This window comes from Protopterus annectens, chromosome 9.part0 (genome assembly GCF_019279795.1).
Source record: "Protopterus annectens isolate FY-2018-M chromosome 9.part0, PAN1.0, whole genome shotgun sequence".
Lineage (NCBI taxonomy): Eukaryota > Metazoa > Chordata > Ceratodontiformes > Protopteridae > Protopterus > Protopterus annectens.
In genome coordinates this window covers 1,269,959,306-1,269,977,274 of record NC_056743.1, presented here as the reverse complement: position 1 = coordinate 1,269,977,274, position 17,969 = coordinate 1,269,959,306, and the positions used below count along the sequence as shown (strand labels likewise).

The 17,969-nt window shown below is 42.1% G+C and overlaps 1 protein-coding gene across 1 annotated transcript in view; it reads right to left on the bottom strand.

Moving 5' to 3' along the window:
* Positions 1-17,969, bottom strand: part of KCNIP3 (potassium voltage-gated channel interacting protein 3) — a 1,359,129-nt gene that overhangs the window by 240,411 nt on the left and 1,100,749 nt on the right. The window contains exon 3 of the mRNA XM_044084193.1: positions 6,027-6,096. Coding sequence (XP_043940128.1) covers positions 6,027-6,096 — 70 coding nt within the window. The remainder of the gene's footprint in view (positions 1-6,026; positions 6,097-17,969) is intronic.

Below are 17,969 nucleotides of genomic sequence, written 5' to 3'. Positions count from 1 at the left end.
ATATATATATATATATATGTATATGTATATTTTATTGCTTCCCATTAAAGGGGCATCTGGGGCAAGATAAATGGATGTAATGGCGTTGGCTGCATGTTTTATACCCCTGACTACCTGACATCACAGAAGAAGAGACAGCAACCGACGCAGGACCCAAGACTTTGTTAATCAGGCCAACTGAGGGCTACTGCAAGCAGATAACTCAAATGTGATGACTGCAACAGTGAATACACTCGAACATCTACATTTATGGTAAGTGTACACAACTGTACTTTCTAGTTGTTGAACCTTGTAGTCAATAGTGGCATTAATGATTGCACCAAGTTTGCTATAATCAGCAATCTTAGTCAGTCAGAGGCCACTGACATCAGCTTTAACACCCGTGAAATATATACCAAATTGGAGAGGCGTAAGAACTGATCCCTGGGGAACACTACTGGTAAAAGGCTTTTTGGAAGGCAATTTGCCATCTGTTTTAACTTGCTGGGTTCTACCTGTGAGCCAGTTCACTATCTACCAGGTAATGCAGAGGTTTACATCTAGTTTGAATAAATTGCTTATGATGCTTGAATGTGAAATGTTTGCAAAGACAGTAACAAGGTCAAGGTCAAGGTATGATGCATATACTGATTTGCTTTCATTTAGGGCCTCTGTAACTTTTGTGAAGAACTGATCCACATTTAGCAAGCAATGCCTACCTTCATAAACTCAAACTGATTTGGATCAAAGGACTGCATGCTACCAGTGTCTGGGTTTATTAGCTCAATAATAATGCATTCCAGTCTTTTTCAGGTAATGCTTGTGAGACTTATTAGTCTTTAGTTTGCCAGAAACAGTGATGAGGCTTCCCTTGTGAATGGGGATGACAACCAAAACTGTTCTCCATGCCTCAGACACAAAGGCAGATAAAAGGCTGAGGTTAAAAAGATCATGGAGTAGATCAGTGAGACAGTACCGAAAAGGAAACACCTGGTACATTACCAGGCCCCAGGACGCTAGTGTCTTTCACCCCAGAGAGAGCCTTGAGGAGTTTTATTTTGAATGGGGGCAGTTTGCTGTTGGGACACCACCTGGGGAAACACTCATTCTTTCTCTCCAGAACATTCAGGTCAATTTCAGATCTAGAATCAATCCATTCCCAAATGCACAAGGAATGGCTTCACCTATCATGTGGTTGTTGTATATATTTTTTTCTCTGCAGCTATTTCCATGTTTTTATGCCTGATTTCAAATGGGAATCCTACAATAGACACTAAAATCCCTGTGGTTCCACAGCCAAGATTTATTAGACAATTATAGAGCTCCCACCTAGGACTGTCATACTGCAGTTCACTGTTGGACATTTGTAAAGGCCTTTTTGGGGAGGTTAATCTTTTCAACCACATCCTCCAAAGCCTTATTGACTGTAGATGCCTTTGGGCTGGGTTTGGGAACCCACTACAAATTCTGTTTCGTACAAGGCAGGTGGCCCACACCAAATTCCCCACACTACATCAGTTGACTGGAAAATGCAGCAGTTACATCAGGTCTTCAATTCACAGCAACTCTTTTGCCAATAGGTCAGATTCTGATTCAGTCAAGCACCATGCGAGTGTTGTGTGATACACCGACAGATAAGTAGGGATTGACTGTTATTTTTATGCAAAATGCCATGTTTTCTGGGAATGGGTTCTGGATAATACTTTCTCCCATTTAGCAGTATGCATCTCACACACAAAGTTCTGTGGCTCACCAGCAAAGTGTTTCTCTGTCCCTACAAGTGCTTACTTTCTTACAAGGTCACCTATCAGATTTTCTCTCTATGATGATTTTGTAATACTGGATCTGTTTGCTTCTTTATCATTACAAAATGCAATTCAATAAGGTGTTCATCTCTCTTCTTCCTAGGCTTAGCCTGGGCTGCATTTGCACATCTATCTCCATAGTAACTCATACATTTCAACAGTTGGCCCATATTTTCTGACCAGAACACATCTCATATTAGCCTGTCTACATCTTCATGCATCCTAATGGCCTTGTTATCTCTTGTTTTCAACTCATGCACTGTTTAGTTAGTCACCTTTAAAAACGTTCATGTTTCTTTCAACAGATCACTCCTGAAGTACCCTTCAGGAGAACTTCATCCAATACCTGAAAATCTCTCATGCCTATTGCATGGCTCCTTCAGCTTCTCCAGTAGCCAGTGCTTCTAGCCTCTGCAGTAATGCTATACATTTCACTAGTGACACACAAAAACAACTCATCCAGAAAGTATGCAACAGTAAATGGGTTTGCTTCCTAAATAGAGCAAATGGTATAGTTAATCTCTCACAGGCAAGTGACCCAGTATTGTTTCTGGAGAATTTAGTCTTCCATTTCAGTGAGACCATCACTCACTCATCAGCTATCATTGTGCAGCATTTGCTCCTCTCTAATTTCCACGATGAAACAGACAGATGTTTTTCAGCATCCATCAAAATCCCCCTTTTGAAGGCGACTTTCTAGCTTATACCTCCTACTAGATCACAGTTTCCTCCTTTTAGAGTTCAGATTTGCATTGGAAGATCTTACTCTACACACATTTGAGTTTAATAGTTCAAATGAACTCAATTTCATGTTCTGAGAGACCCTTTCTCTTATGGTTATTGTGTCAACGTGATGCATTTGTGAAGCTCAAACGTTGTCCAACTGCATTATTTAGTTATTTACAAGCACCTAATTTCCTTGTGTACTAACCCATTCTTAATTCATAAAGCACAGCATGTAACATTTGCTTTCTTTGCAAAGAACTGACTGGGTAAGAAATGACCAAACAATGCCTCTCTAAGGAACTATCTAACTGTATAACCTTCTACTTTGGTAAACATGACAGACCCTTTGGTCAATCTGGAAGGCATACTCTTTAATGGTGGTGTCCACTTCCAAAATCTTTTACCTTTATTAATACATTTTAATGTAACAGTACATATGCAAATATTGTTTGCTATATTGTTTGTTAAGTTGTTGTTGCTTCCTTTTGATTCAAAATGTGACACATGCAGGCATTCAGTATGTCAGCTGTTTGATTAAGTATCCATTTCCAAAGAATTTTACCAATTGCATCCAGTGCAATGGTATAGGGCTTCTATCTGTGTTAACAGGTACCAAGTCTGCTTAAAATCCTGGGTTCAGGCAGAGTTACTGTAGGATCATTAACTTCTATGCCATAGCCAGGAGTCTAGGTAGGAGGCAGCTAGTAGACCTTGCACTAGAAACGGACATTTATGTCAGCAGAAAGGTCACTGCAGCAATGGGTAGTCACATTTGTATTCAAACCACTGAATGACTGTAATACCAACCAAGAAAATAATCCAAAGGCCAATGGTGCAATGATGTTGCCTCTGACTGATCTGGCCCAAGGCTAAGTTAAGTATGATAAGGTGTTCCTAGATCAGGTTCATAGGTTGGTACTAGGCTATTGGCCCTTGGGCCTATACAAGCCTAGCCATAACAATTCATTGGCTATTTCTTCCCACACTTACTTCCCTGGACCCCTGTCTAGCAGGGCGACTGACATGATCCCTGGGGGTGAATTTCCTTTCTTCCATCCAGTCATCAAGGTTCCTTTTGAAGAGGGCCAAAGAGGTGCTTTGCTTGACATGTATGGGCAGTCTTTTCCAGAGTCTGGGGAGTCTCTGTGTCAGGAACCTATCCCTCCAGCATGTTTTGTTTATTGTGATGGCAAGGTTTAGATCCCTGGAGCGTGTGGCTCGGGGGGATTGGGATTTCTTTAAGTGTAGCATGTCCAACAGCTCAGGGTTTGACATGGCCTTGCATGTTAAGCAGAGATCGTCTCGGAGTAGACGATATGTGACAGAGTATAGCTGGAGTTTTTTAAGGCGGTTAGCATAGGGCATCTGCTTTAAGCCTGTGATTCTTTTAGTGAGGTATTTCTGCGGCCTTTCCAGTTGTTGCAGATGTCTTGAGAGGTACATACCAAATGGGGTGTTGTATTCTATAATGGGTCTAATGAGGGATGAGTACAGTGGGTCAATGACCTCCTTTTTTCTGGATGAAAAGCCCTTAGTGATGGGGTGTGCCACATAGAAGGATTTCCTGACTGTTGTGGTGATGTGTTGTTGAAGGTGAGACCACTGTCCACCTGTGTCCCTAAGTGTCTTATCACATTTTTGGTGTTTATTGTACTGCCACCTATGTGGTAATTCATGGGTACATGTTTTTCCCAAAGGGGATAACTATACATTTCTTGGCATTGAGCTTGAACCCATGGCTCTGGCACCAAGCATCTGTTTCTGTAAGGCCCTTTTGTAGAGTATCGACATAATTTGGGGATTCAATAATGGGTCCCAGTTTGCAGTCATCTGCAAACTTTGTTAGCCAGAGTCCCTTAGTGTTGGCCGGTACTTCAGAAAAGTAGATGCCAAACAAGAGAGGTCCCAGGACTGAACCCTGAGGTACTCCACTTGTCACTTGTCTGGAGCTGGATTTGGAGTCAGCTACTTTTACAGTGTGGGTTCTGTCAGTAAACCAGTTGGCAACCCATTGTGTGACGTAGGGATTAATGCCCAGCTTAGTAAGTTTATCTATGATTCCAGAGTGGGGGATGGTGTCAAAGGCCTTGGCGAGGTCCAGATAGGTTGTGTGGACTGCCTTACTCTCGTCCACGGCTCTGGAGACTGATTTGAAGAAGTCAATCAGGTTCAGGAGACAAGATCAGCCCTTCACTAACCCAAACTGGGTAGGGACCAGTGTTTTAAGGTTGCCAATGTCTTTGTTTATAAGTTCCATGACAATACATTCCATGGCCTTGCAGATCAGGCTTGTCAGACTGATGGGGCAGTAGTTCCCGGGATTCAAGGTGGATCCCCCCTTGTGGAGTGGGATAACTGTAGCTGTGCGCCACTCAGTGGGTATGAAGCCTGAGGTGAGGGTATGATTAAACATGACACTTAGGTGAGGTGCCAGCTCATTTTGTAGATCATGTAGTACACAGTCCAGGATGTCATCTGGCCCCATGGATGCTGTATTCTTAGCTTTGGAGAGTGCGTGTTTTACCCGTGTGGCCGTTATTACCGGAATTTGGCAATCTTCCGGTATTGAGATGGACCATTTAGGGGGTGAGAGGGGGATGAAATTGGCACTGAATCGATCTGCCAGGATATTGGCAATATCCTTGTGATCAGTATATTTAATGCCATTATGTTGTAGCTCAGAGCAGATATGAGCATTGCCATTTAGATTCTTGACATAGTTATAGAACGCCTTGTGGTTGGCTTTGGAATCTTTGTGGTTGGCTTTGGAATCTTTGGCAATTTTATTTTCAGTGAACTATTTTAGTGGAAGCATTATTAACTCAAGTAAAAATATACTTGAAGTGTCTTTTAAGGTCTTTGTTGAACATCAGAATTTTATTCTGGCATTTTTGTGAATGGTAAAAAAATACTTGTACACCCTTGGGTATTCCTTTGGATTCTTACTTGTAACTCATTGTTTTTCAGCTCATACATGCATTTTCTGGATAAATGTAAAATACGGTTATGTTAATGAATTCATATTCTTTCAAAACTAAGCCATAAAATGTATCACACAGGTTCTCAGGGCCTGGCATCTGCCAGACCCCAGGCACTGTAACAGGACTCATAGCCACTGTGCTTTGGAATGCACCCACACACAATTCTTACACTTGCCCGCAATGTATATCTGCTTTAAGTAGAAACAGGTTTCACCTGTGCATCTAGCTAGCTTTTCTCATTGTTATGGATGGTCCATATACTCTTGCAGCATAACAAGTAATTTCCTGTTTCTAGTAACTAATAACATTTTATTCACTGTGTTCTAGTCTTGAGATGCTATTTTTCACGTAACACTGTAATGTCATCTATGTCTGGAGTGACAATGAGAAAAGTTTGGGCTTCTTTAAAAGTCTTGTACAGCTCTATCAACTGCTACCTAGAACCAAATATAGTAACAAAACATAAGAATACTGGAATTTAGGTGTATGAAAAGTTGATAAAAATGAATAATTCAGTATAAATACAGCTTCTTACCTCCTTGTGGGAAAAACTGCGCATAAATTAATTTGAATGTTTCCTCATCCACCAGCCCACTTGGACACTCCTGCAAATGAGAATGAGTGTTAGAAGGAGGAATGTGAATAGCTAGCACTTTATAACAACTCTGGATAATGCTAGCACTATCTGTGTCTCATACTACAGAAGGCAGAAATGTTAACTACCATTAGTACAGAGCACTGTTCTTGTTAATAGCAGTATGGGGAAGAGAATTTGGTTAATAGCATAGTCCGCTTTTGGCATGATCTCTGACAGTGCAGAGAGCAACAAAGAATGTTAATGCATTCACAACATGAATGAACTGTTAGCAGCGGTAGCAGCAGAAGTTACACCATATTTTCAACCAAAATGTAGGGCAGTACACAACTGAAGACAAAAAAGTTGCCAGCAATAAATATGTAAGGGAGAATGTTACTAGTAGTTTAGTCAGTATTTTACAGTATTTGAATTGTTACTAGCAAATAGAGGATGGCTGATAGTCTGACTATAACTTGAACACAGCAAAGGTTTTCAGCCTTCCATAATGAATACTCTAACGAATGAGGTTTCAAGATTATATATATATATATATATATATATATATATATATATATATATATATATATATATATATATAAAAAGCATGCTAGTAGTGATAGACATCAGCGAATCCCATCAACAGTAAGTTCCTGACAGTAAAGAGGTACAGAATATTTCAAACTTTTTAATGTAAATAATCTAAATTAAGGGTAGACTTATAAAATGCAAATATTCAAAAGTTAAAACAAGACTAATAATAAAACCTGGAATTAATAAAAAGAGAAGAAAGTTAAAGGTTATGATTAAAACATAAAAACATTCTGGCGATCTGTGTAAAACCAAGTCACACAGGGTAGTTCATTAATATTCAGACATATGGATGATGATTGGCCACTCAAGTTTATATACCCATTGACCTGTATTCATAGTAAAGTTGCAAAGCATTCAGCCTGTGGTTGCATGGGAAATGTCCATACACACACAACCAAACTGTAATTCATAGCAACCATAGGCTCTACTGAGCAGTGAGGAAACACTGCAGGAATACGCATAGTCAAATGGCCATAAGTTGCACTTCACTATAAGAATGAAAAGCATGCAGGAAACTGTGGAGTTGCAAAAGTAAAGATGGTAGGGGCAGCAAAAGTGTTAAATGCAGGTGCACTTATCATCTATCAATATCACTAGCTCTCACTCAGTGGTATGACACAGTGGAATACAAATGGTATTGGAATCATATTACCTACCACCCGCTGACTGCCCAGCATCTGACAGAATGCTTTTGAGTGAATAATGATATTATATGGGCATTAACTGACATATATTGCCTACAAACAGGATAGTGAGGAATACATGGACTTCCTATACAAGTTTATGCTAAGGTATATGTAGCATTTACTCACTGCAGATATACAGTATGCAGATGATGCACAGTATACAGGTGATGCACAGTATGCACATGATGCACAATATGCAGGCAATGCACAGTATGCAGGTGATGCACAGTATGCAGATGATGCACAGTATGCAGGTGATGCACAGTATGCAGAATGCACAGTATGCAGATAATGCAGAGTATGCAGGTGATGCACAGTATGCAGGTGATGCACAGTATGTAGGTGATGCACAGTATGCAGATGCACAGTATGCAGAGATGCAGTATGTAGATGCACAGTATGCAGATGATGCAGAGTATGCAGGTGATGCACAGTATGCAGATATACAGTATGCAGATGCACAGTATGTAGATGATGCACAGTATGCAGGTGATGCACAGTATGCCAATGCACAGTATGCAGATATACAGTATGCAGATGCACAGTATGCAGATGATGTACAGTATGCAGATGCACAGTCTGCAGGTGATGCACAGTATGCAGATGAATAGTATGCAGATATACAGTATGCAGATGCACAGTATGCAGGTGATGCCCAATATGCAGGTGATGCACAGTATGCAGATGGTGCACAGTATGCAGAATGCACAATTTGCAGATGATGCACAGTATGCAGATGCACAGTATGTAGACTGCACAGTATGCACCTCAGTACTCTACTTTCACATGTGGCTAAACATATCTGCTTCTCCAACACACCAGGAGGGAGGGCCATTGCCATAATAGGTTGCTATGATGTCCCACAATTTTCCAAAGTCCTGGATGATAAAGATTGTACACATTGGCAATAAAGGCCAAAGCTAGTGTCTGTGAACTGCGTTATATTAATAGGAAGGGTTAACATACTATCAACTACCATGCAGTGTGCAACACACAGAAGTTGATAACCAATCTGTGTGCACAGCACCCTTGTAATGCCAGTGATTCACACATTTAGCATACATGGCATCGATACTGCCACTTCTTTCTTAGCATAATTCCACAGGACCACCTCATTTGTAAGTGCAAGCACTGTACTAATCAGACATATGCAGAGTCAAACAATCTGTGTATACATGCCTCAAGATGCACTGTAGCAAACCCCACCCACAGCCCAGTTAACCCACCTACAAGGGCTTCTACAGTGTCAAAGAAACACACCCACAATGCCTTTTAATTTAACTGCAGTATTACAGTATTAAAACAGAAATAAAAATTAGGATAAAACAGCAGTTGTAGAAATAATAACACATTAAATGATCACAGCTGGGAGTGCAAAACACTCCCAAGTCATTTAAAATAAGGAACAGCACAATAATATCGTGAATGTTGGACTATAAAAAAATGAGTCAATGCTAATAACATGCAGTACACTCTTACTGTTGATCGACTGTTTGGAAGGTCAAGAAGGATCAATGTGTGTTTTTAAAAAAGTTACCGTGGGGGTGCAAGATACAAATTTATCACTCCACGCAAGGTTTTAAAGCATCACTTTTATCATTCTGTATAAAACACAATGCCCTCTATTGCATACATTAAAACATCACTTTCCAGTCCCTGTAAAACAGCAACAAAAGATCTCTGGAGGCAGAATTTACTACAGAAAGCATGAAAAAATAATAAAACAATGATGATATAGTAGCACTACTTTAATTTTCTTCCCCAGATGTAGAGTGATCAGAGCAGAGCAGCAATAGACAATACTTTTGTCATCAACATCAGCCAGAAACATCCTGAAAAAAAGTCTAAAATGGAAAATAATTTAATACAATATTAGAAGCCAATAATCAAGAATTCAGGAGAAACTAAACATCTCAAGTCTGGAGTACCAAGATTCACAGTTATCTACATGTCTAATGACCCCTTTAAAAAGAAGAGAGACAGAAGACAAACAGTTCCCAAGCTACTTCTTTACAGTGCTCATTATGCCAGCAAGCAAACTGTCCTTGTCTTAATAGTGTAGTATTGCAAAAGGATGCAAAAAAACTGAAATTAACGATAGAATTAAAAAAAAAGTAACCTACATATGGCATACACATGGATGTATATTGACAGACTAGTCATCAATGACACCCACAACCTCATCACCTGTCAAAAAACCTATAAAAACTCCCAAACCAGCACAAACTTTGTTGGGGGTATTACTCTACGCCGTAACCAATGTCTCATCCAACCATATGCTCCCACAGTGCATCAGGTGACGTTGAATACCCAGTGGAGTACAGGTTGATGACACTTACATGAAACTGACAAAGCATAGCTGAACTGCAATAGAACATCACCCATGTGCAAATTAGAAACATTGCAGAGCATGTGTTTGACCTGTTGAATGCCTTGTTCTGCAGCTAAGGTACATCTGGTGACTACTGTAGGATGCCACTTCCACAGACTGCAAAGATGAAAATAGCAAGTTGAATGTTGTATGATATGATTACTAGGAAGCATGCCGACCAACTGTGCACCCTGAGAATCTCTGGACCCACTCTCCAACATCATCCAGCAAAAACAGTGAGACAAACTGGCAGTTACTTTGCAGCACCACACCCCTCCAGACAGCAACTGGCACAGTACCCAGCAGTGCAGGTGAAGTGGCAGTGTCTGGTCTAGCTCTATGGGCCAACGGCAAACACATAGTAATAATGTGGTGTCACATAGAACAAGCTTGAGGCATGCCATGTTAGTTAAAGGCTGTGCTGGGCAGTGCATGGTTGACTTGTACTGTGTATCAGACATCTCCACATACACAACACAGGAAGGAAGGAAGGTGGAGTGCTTCACTTGCATAGGTGTCAATGTACATATGTCACAGGTGGTAGAGATGGGGTCTTGTTGCAAGAGGTACCCTGTTTCATAATCTGTGTTCTTTGGTGACATGAAGAGGATAGCACTACACAACCATGACTGAAAGAGGGTGCCACTACATGACTGTGATCTGGGAGCACTGCACTTGATGTGGCAGGAATAGAAGACCCTTATGACAAATATGTTGTCCTACTGTGGTAAGGGGAACAGTAAGAAGTCTAACAGTGAGATGCCTTGCTCTTGGAGACTGGCAGACATCTTTTCCGAAGGTGTAGGGTGGTGGAGTGAGGTACTCTCAGATCTGCAGGAGGAGACTTTGTACCCTGACTACCATATATATGTACCTACAATTGACCACAGACTACAATGCTTGATATGGCAGTGATGATGGCAGTTGCTATCCTCTGCACAGAGATGGATATGGCAGTGATGTGTATTGCCATAGCTGTCATGAGACATAGCTGTTTATTATCTCTGGACTCCACAGCTTCACCAAGGTGCTGCTAGTACTGGGTGACTTACTCATGGAAGACACTTACCACACCGATCATCTTCATCTTGGCATGGATGCCCAGGGGATACCCTGCAAATCTGCTGGTGCTTAGCACCACCCTGATAGCAGGGGCTACCTGTGGCATCAGATTGCACTGAAGACCCCCATTAGGCTGCTGTTTGGTGGGTATATCCAGATAGGATGTAGCACACTTCTCTGCTGCTGCTGCCATAGGAGGAGCAGTGCTCTAGCTCTCAGTCATACAGGAATCCCCTCCCCCCATTGGGGACTTATACTGTAAACCTTGTAGTTCAGGTGTAGGGTGGGTGATGGACCTCTCAGGTGGGATAAAAACAATGCCTGTGTCTCAGTCTGTGTTTTGACATCATCATCAGCGCCTCCTGTGCTAACATCAGCCTGTTGCCTTAACCCAGCCTATTCAGATGTCACTTTAGCTGTGGTTCAGCCTGTGAATACTGTGAATATATAATACAAGTGAGAATAGAGTGACTCTCAGTATGCATGCTATATGTAAAGCCCTGTTTTGTACATGCAAACAATGGTACATAATATGCAGACGTATAGCAGAGACGTACATTCACTGCTTTTCCTGTGTGCCTACACACCTGATGTATCTGTGGCTGATCTATATAGTGGCCTGCCTACATCCTGTATATGCATGGCTGCTGGATACATTTCCACAATGATTATTTAACAGCATCACCCTCTGAGACATATGAGGGTTATCCACTTTCAGACCCTGAGTCTGCTCCTCCATGGTAAGATTCCTGTGCTTTCATCATTTCTGTGTAGTGGCATTAAGTATTCCTCCTTGTCAGTTAGGCTTGCAGTAGAGGATGGTCCTTCTACAGTTGCCTACCTGTATGCCATTGAGCTGACTTGCTTAGCACCTTCTTTTATGCACCTCTGATTATGTCAGTGACATGCTTCTGACACTACTGTGTTGTACAATTCCACCCACCAACTACACTGAGATTTTGGACCAATGTCTCCAAGATGTGGTCCTGTAGCAGTAGGTGAGCACCCCCTTTACCCCAACAGGTGGTCCTCATGGGTCATGGCTGCATGCAGGAGGAAGTCATTATTATCATGGCTGAAGTTGTACGAACTCTGATGTCTGTCCCATCTTGAGGACATGATGACATCTGTGGAAATACACACACATAGTTGAAGGCTAGTGACTGTTGGAGACAGGCTACCAATTACAAACAGTGCATCGTTCTATGTATCTTCAACACTACAGGTTTGTACAGGGATAGGAACACAGTAGTCCCACTGAAAGGCTATTCTGTGGATGGTGAAGTACTTCATTGATACCCCAGAATCGTGTTAGAGATGGATAGCTGCATATATACAGCTGTGGTAGTTGCCATACAAAGGTTCTCAGGGATATACTGGTGAAAGACAGGCTTCACAGACAACATATGTAGGGATCACCTAGGGGGTCACACATGACAGTGGTATGATAGTCTATGATGAATTTCCACAGATGTCATCATGTCCTCAAGATGGGACAGACATCAGAGTTCGTACAACTTCAGCCATGATATCCTCGCCAAGAATGATGCCACAATATGAAGACAAGATGATCAATTTCAACAATTGGCTTAAGTACTGGTGTCATTCAAAGGGGATCCAATGCCTGTCAGCTTGGGATGATATGCTCGACAAGCCACGATGCTTCACTAGGGATGGCTTGCACCTGTCACCCCTGGGCTTTCGGATATTGGCAAAGGCTCTTGCTACCCCCATAGTGCCTTTTTTAGGCAAGGCTCAAAAGACAAACCCACCTCCATAGGTATCACAAGGGATAAGAAACTAAGAGTAATGCTACTCAATGCCAGAAGTCTAAACCTCAAGATGCATGCACTCGAAACTCTCCTTAGCATGGAGAACATTGATATCTGTGCAGTAACAGAAACCTGGTTCAGGGCTCGAGAGCACCCCAGCACTACCAGGTTATACCTCATACCATGCTTTTCGGCCCCAAAACTTGGACCGAACCACATAAGGCGGGGGAGTATCGATATTCATCAAAGATACCCACACCTCCAGGTTGGTGGCAAAGCACGAAGCATCAGAGACTATCCATGTGCAACTAACAGAGGGTAAAACTGCCTTCCAGTTTATAGCCTGCTACAGACCACCCTCCCAAACCCTGGAACCCCACTCGGCCTTTCTGAGAACACTGGAAAATATGAAGGTCTCTCCAAACACCATTATATTGGGCGACTTCAACTACCCAAACATAGACTGGGAGCATTACTCTAGCTCCAACACCCTAGCCCAAAGGTTCCTAGAATTTATAAACTCAAATGCTATGGAACAACTTGTTACCACTCCCACAAGAGGGGAAAACATACTGGACCTGATCATCACCAACATGGGGACTCTATGCTCCAGACCAGAAGTGTATCCCTCACTGGTAAGATCAGACCATAAACTAATCTCACTGGATATTCACATCCCGACCCCACCCCCTGCCCAGAAAACCACAGTGAAAAACTTCTCTAAAGCAAATTTCACACTCCTCAAAACTGAGGTCGAATCCTTCAAAGCACCCGGGCATGTGGAAAATCCGGACCAGACTGCAGAATCCTTTATAAACGCATTCTATGAACACCTTCAGGAATGCATGGATCATGCGATCCCAAATAAAACCAAGACCCAATCCTCCAAAGGCAGACGTCCTGTCTGGTGGACCCCAGCCATAAACAAACTATACAATAGAAGGAGGAAGCTACTAAATGATAGAGCAAAATCCAAAAAGGGAAGGCATCACTGATCAGTATTAGCAAAAAACTACGGGCACTCATAAAATTGTCTAAGGCCAGCTTTGAGAGAAAAATTGCACAGGACACTAAGGATAATCACAAGGCTTTCTTTAGTTATGTTAGGAACCTGGGTGGTAATTCCCAGATATGCTCAGAATTAGTCCAAAATTAAAAAAAAATACACTGAACCCACAGACATTGCCAACATCCTAGCTGACAGGTTCAGCGCAAACTTCTCCCCACCAAAGGGCAAATATCTATCCCAGCAGAGTGCTGCCCCCCTGACATCTCAGATGCTCAGGTAAGAGCCGCCCTCTCCAAAGCAAAAAACACAGCATCAATGAGACCAGACGGTGTCCCGGGCTGCCTCCTACATGAACTCCAAGAAGAGCTAAACCCAAACATAAAACTACTGTTCAGTCTCAGCCTTACTACAGGATATGTGCCCAAAGAGTGGCGTACAGCAACACTGGTCCCTCTCCATAAAGGTGGTGCCTCAACGGAACCTGGAAACTATCGCCCCATAAGCCTGACTAGCTTGGTCTGCAAAGCTATGGAAAGGATCATCATGCCCTCATAAATAAAGATATTGGGGACCTACAGACACTGGATCCTACCCAGTTCGGCTTTGTTAAGGGCAGATCCTGCCTCTTCAACTTGGTTGATTTCTTTGAAACAGTCACCAAGGCCATTGACGAGGGGAAGGTGGTCCACACAGCCTACCCGGACCTCGCAAAAGCCTTCGATACAATACCCCACTTGGGCATTATAGATAAGCTCACCAGCTTAAATATGTCACTAGATGGATTGCAAACTGGCTCAAGGACAGAACCCACATGGTTAGAATTGCTGGAGCCATGTCAGACTCCAAACCAGTTACAAGTGGTGTCCCACAAGGCTCAGTCCTGGGACCTCTCTTGTTCGGTATATATTTCTCGGAGGTACAGGCCAACATGGAAGGACTGTGGCTGACCACATTCGCAGATGACTGCAAACTGGGCGCCATAATCGACTCTCCAGCCGACACAAGCATCCTCCAAAAGGGCCTCATAGAAACAGACAACTGGTGCCAGAGCCATGGCCTCAAGCTAAATGCCAAAAGTGTATAGTCATCCCTTTGGCAAAAACAAAGTGCCCACAAATTACCACATAGGTGGTAATCCATTAAGTACAGAAGAAGTAATTAGGGACCTGGGGACCCAAGTTGATAGCAATCTCTCATTTGACAACCACGTGGCCAAAGTGGTTAGAAAAACATTTTATATAGCCCACCTAATCATGAAGGATTCACATCTAGATCAGGGGAGGTCATCGTGCCTCTTTACACATCCCTCATCAGGCCCATAATTGTGTACATTCCCTTTTTGGGATGTACCTTACCAGACACCTGCAGCAACTGGAAAGACCCCAAAAGTACCTCACCAAGAGGATCAAAGGGCTCAGATGCCATATGCTGCCCAGTTAATGTGGTCCTGCAGCAGTCAGTGAGCACCCTTTACCCCAACAGGTGGTCCTCATGGGTCATGGCTGCATGCAGGAGGAAGCCATTATTATCATGGCTGAAGTTGTACGAACTCTGATGTCTGTCCCATCTTGAGGACATGAACCTCAGTGGAAATCACAAACATAGTTGAAGGCTAGGACATGCTGGAGACAGGCTACCAATTACAAACAGTGCATTGTTCACTCTGCAACAAAATCCCAGGTTTGTCCAGGTTAGGCAGAGTCCCACTGACTCTCTTCAAGAGGCTATTCTGAATGGATGGGAAGTACTTCATTGATACCCCAGAATCACTTCTGTGTCACTGTTGGACAGAGGCACAGTATACTAGCTGTGGTAGTTACCATACAAAGGTTCTCAGGGATAAAATGGTGAAAGACAGGCTTCACAGACAACATATGTAGGGATAAATGCCCTAGGGCAGATAACCTAGTATGATAGTCTATGATGTTGCAGTTGCATATTGGAAAATTCACTACAGGAGTCCTCAAAGCATATATGCATAGCACATCTAGTTACAAGATGCAGGGTGGTTTTTAGAGATAGATAGTCCTGATAATGGGCTGCCTTTACACAGCTACATATGTTACATATGGGTTATATGCAGGTACAGGTTAAAGATAATCATAGTGCAGATTAGTCTATGTACCAATACCCTGTTCCACAACAGACGAGAAATACATCTTATCCCATCACTACAGAACATTGGGTCTTCTCTATACCCTGTTACTGTGCTGTCCAAAGCTTGCTTACAACTGCTGTACTGCTGCTGAACTGTATTATTTTTTTATGGTGCACAGTTTACCATTTAAAATGGCAGCACATCCAGTTAAGCCACAAATATATAGCAATTTGAGTGACTTAACGTAATGTTCTAATTCTGTCTGTGAAAAACTACACATCAGTAAAGTGCACTGTTAACAGGATGTGTAGCCAACATCCCATGCCTGAGGGCTTGAGAGTATTTCCTAATGTGTTCATGCACTTTGCTTTGTAGTGGAATAAGGCTGCACTGCTCACAGTTCAGAAATCACATTTTATATTAGTTTAGTTTGTTAACTGGGATGTTGACTGATTCAAAAGCCCTCTTCAGCCATATCCTGGTTCAAACGCAAATAACTGTACAGAAAAAAAAACAAAACTATTCACACAGGTAATATTTACAGGAAGAATGAGATGAAAAAACAACAACAAAAAGTTTCTTTGTACCTGCCATACCTCTCAACCTCTTAAAGGAAGAAATCTGGACAAAGCCATAAATAAAAGTGGGACAAATGCCCAAAAATGGGGACATTTTTTAAATATTGCTATTGCAGACTTAGAAAGTTGATTGAATAACAGGCTTTGCTGTAGCATGCATTTTCTGAAGGGTATGAAGTATAAAACTCCAATGTGTGTCATTATTTTCTAACTTCAGTCTTTAATGACTTGCCACTAATTTGCCAGAAAACCACAATTCTATGAAAAACAGACCAAAAATATGAGGCACAAATCTACACATTCTGCGAAAATCTGTGCAGATGAGAGGTATGGTGCCTACTAATGTAAATAAAATACTTATATAAAATCTTTACAAACAAATATTGTGCATCATGAATGCGATGCTACAATTTTTTATTTTGCATGATTATTTGTGGTGATGTCTGCCAGTGCTAATATTCACAGACCACAAATGCCTAATTGCCTGATGTGCTAAAGACAGCAAAATTGTACTCTCTCCAATACAGCCAGTTCAAAACATAGCTGCTGGAAAACTATATGTGATAATTTCAAAAGGTCGACCTGGCCAAGCTTTTGAGTGAAGCTAATTGCTTCATCAGGACTGGAGAGCAATGCAAGCACTGGTATTTTGAGCTGTGACACTACTACCCTTAAGATCTTCGGCAGTGTGAAGCAGAGGTTAGGCAGGAATGCCTTGAATAGTATAGAAAGCATATGGCACTGATACTGTTTTTTAAAATGTAATTTTAATATCTTTTTCAGCCATTCAGAGTAATGTAACTGATAAAGAAACAGCGCAGTGGTGCAGTGGTAGCATTGTCGCCTCACAGCAAGAGGTTCTCTGGTTCAATATTTGGCTGGAATGCCTTCTGTGCAGAGTCTGCATGTCCTCCCTGCATTCGTGGGGGTTTCCTCTGGGTGCTCCCGTTTCCTCCCACGTCACAAAGAAATGTATCTGGAATGTTTCTCCCTGGGCCTCTGCTGAAAATTGGCTTTGTTCCAAGTTGGACTTTCCCGGTAAAGACATGTTAAATAATAAAAATAAAATAAATAACTGCTATTTCTTCTGACAAATATCAGGAGATAACAGATCAGCTGCTGTAGGGAACGATATTTATGTTGTGCCTGCAGCTGGTCTATGTCATGGCGCTGCTGCCTGCTGTGGGGCAATGCATGAGTGTTCATGTGTGAGGTTTGGGCGCCATGTCAGGCTTTTGATATCTTGTACCACATGTGAGGGTTTGGCTTAGTTGTGTTGTTGGGAGGCACACTTCCAGGATTCTACTATCATACAGGTATATGCGAGACTGTAGCTTTGCACTTATGCCTGTATTTCATCTATACATGTGTTAAAAGTTGTTTTGTCCTGTTTGTCTTTCAGCCTAGGCATAGCAAGAGGCCAGCTATGTGGCTGTTGCAGGAGGTACCGGATGCTTTTGGCACAGCAGGATTAGTTTGCATATCGCCTACTGACTTCTACTATATTAACTGTAGTATCATTGCTAAAGCATCTTCTTATAAAGCTTCATAATGTCAGTAACCAGCAAGTGTGTCTGCCACCACTAGCCCCTGCCTTTGACTCTGATTGTGGTGGATATGATAGGAGTGGGTGTGCTTCTCTGGTAGGGGATTACAGCCTCTTTCAAGCAGATAGCCCTGAACAGTCACTCACTGTCTGTGCATCATGCGGTATGTAAGGCCTATACTGTTGCA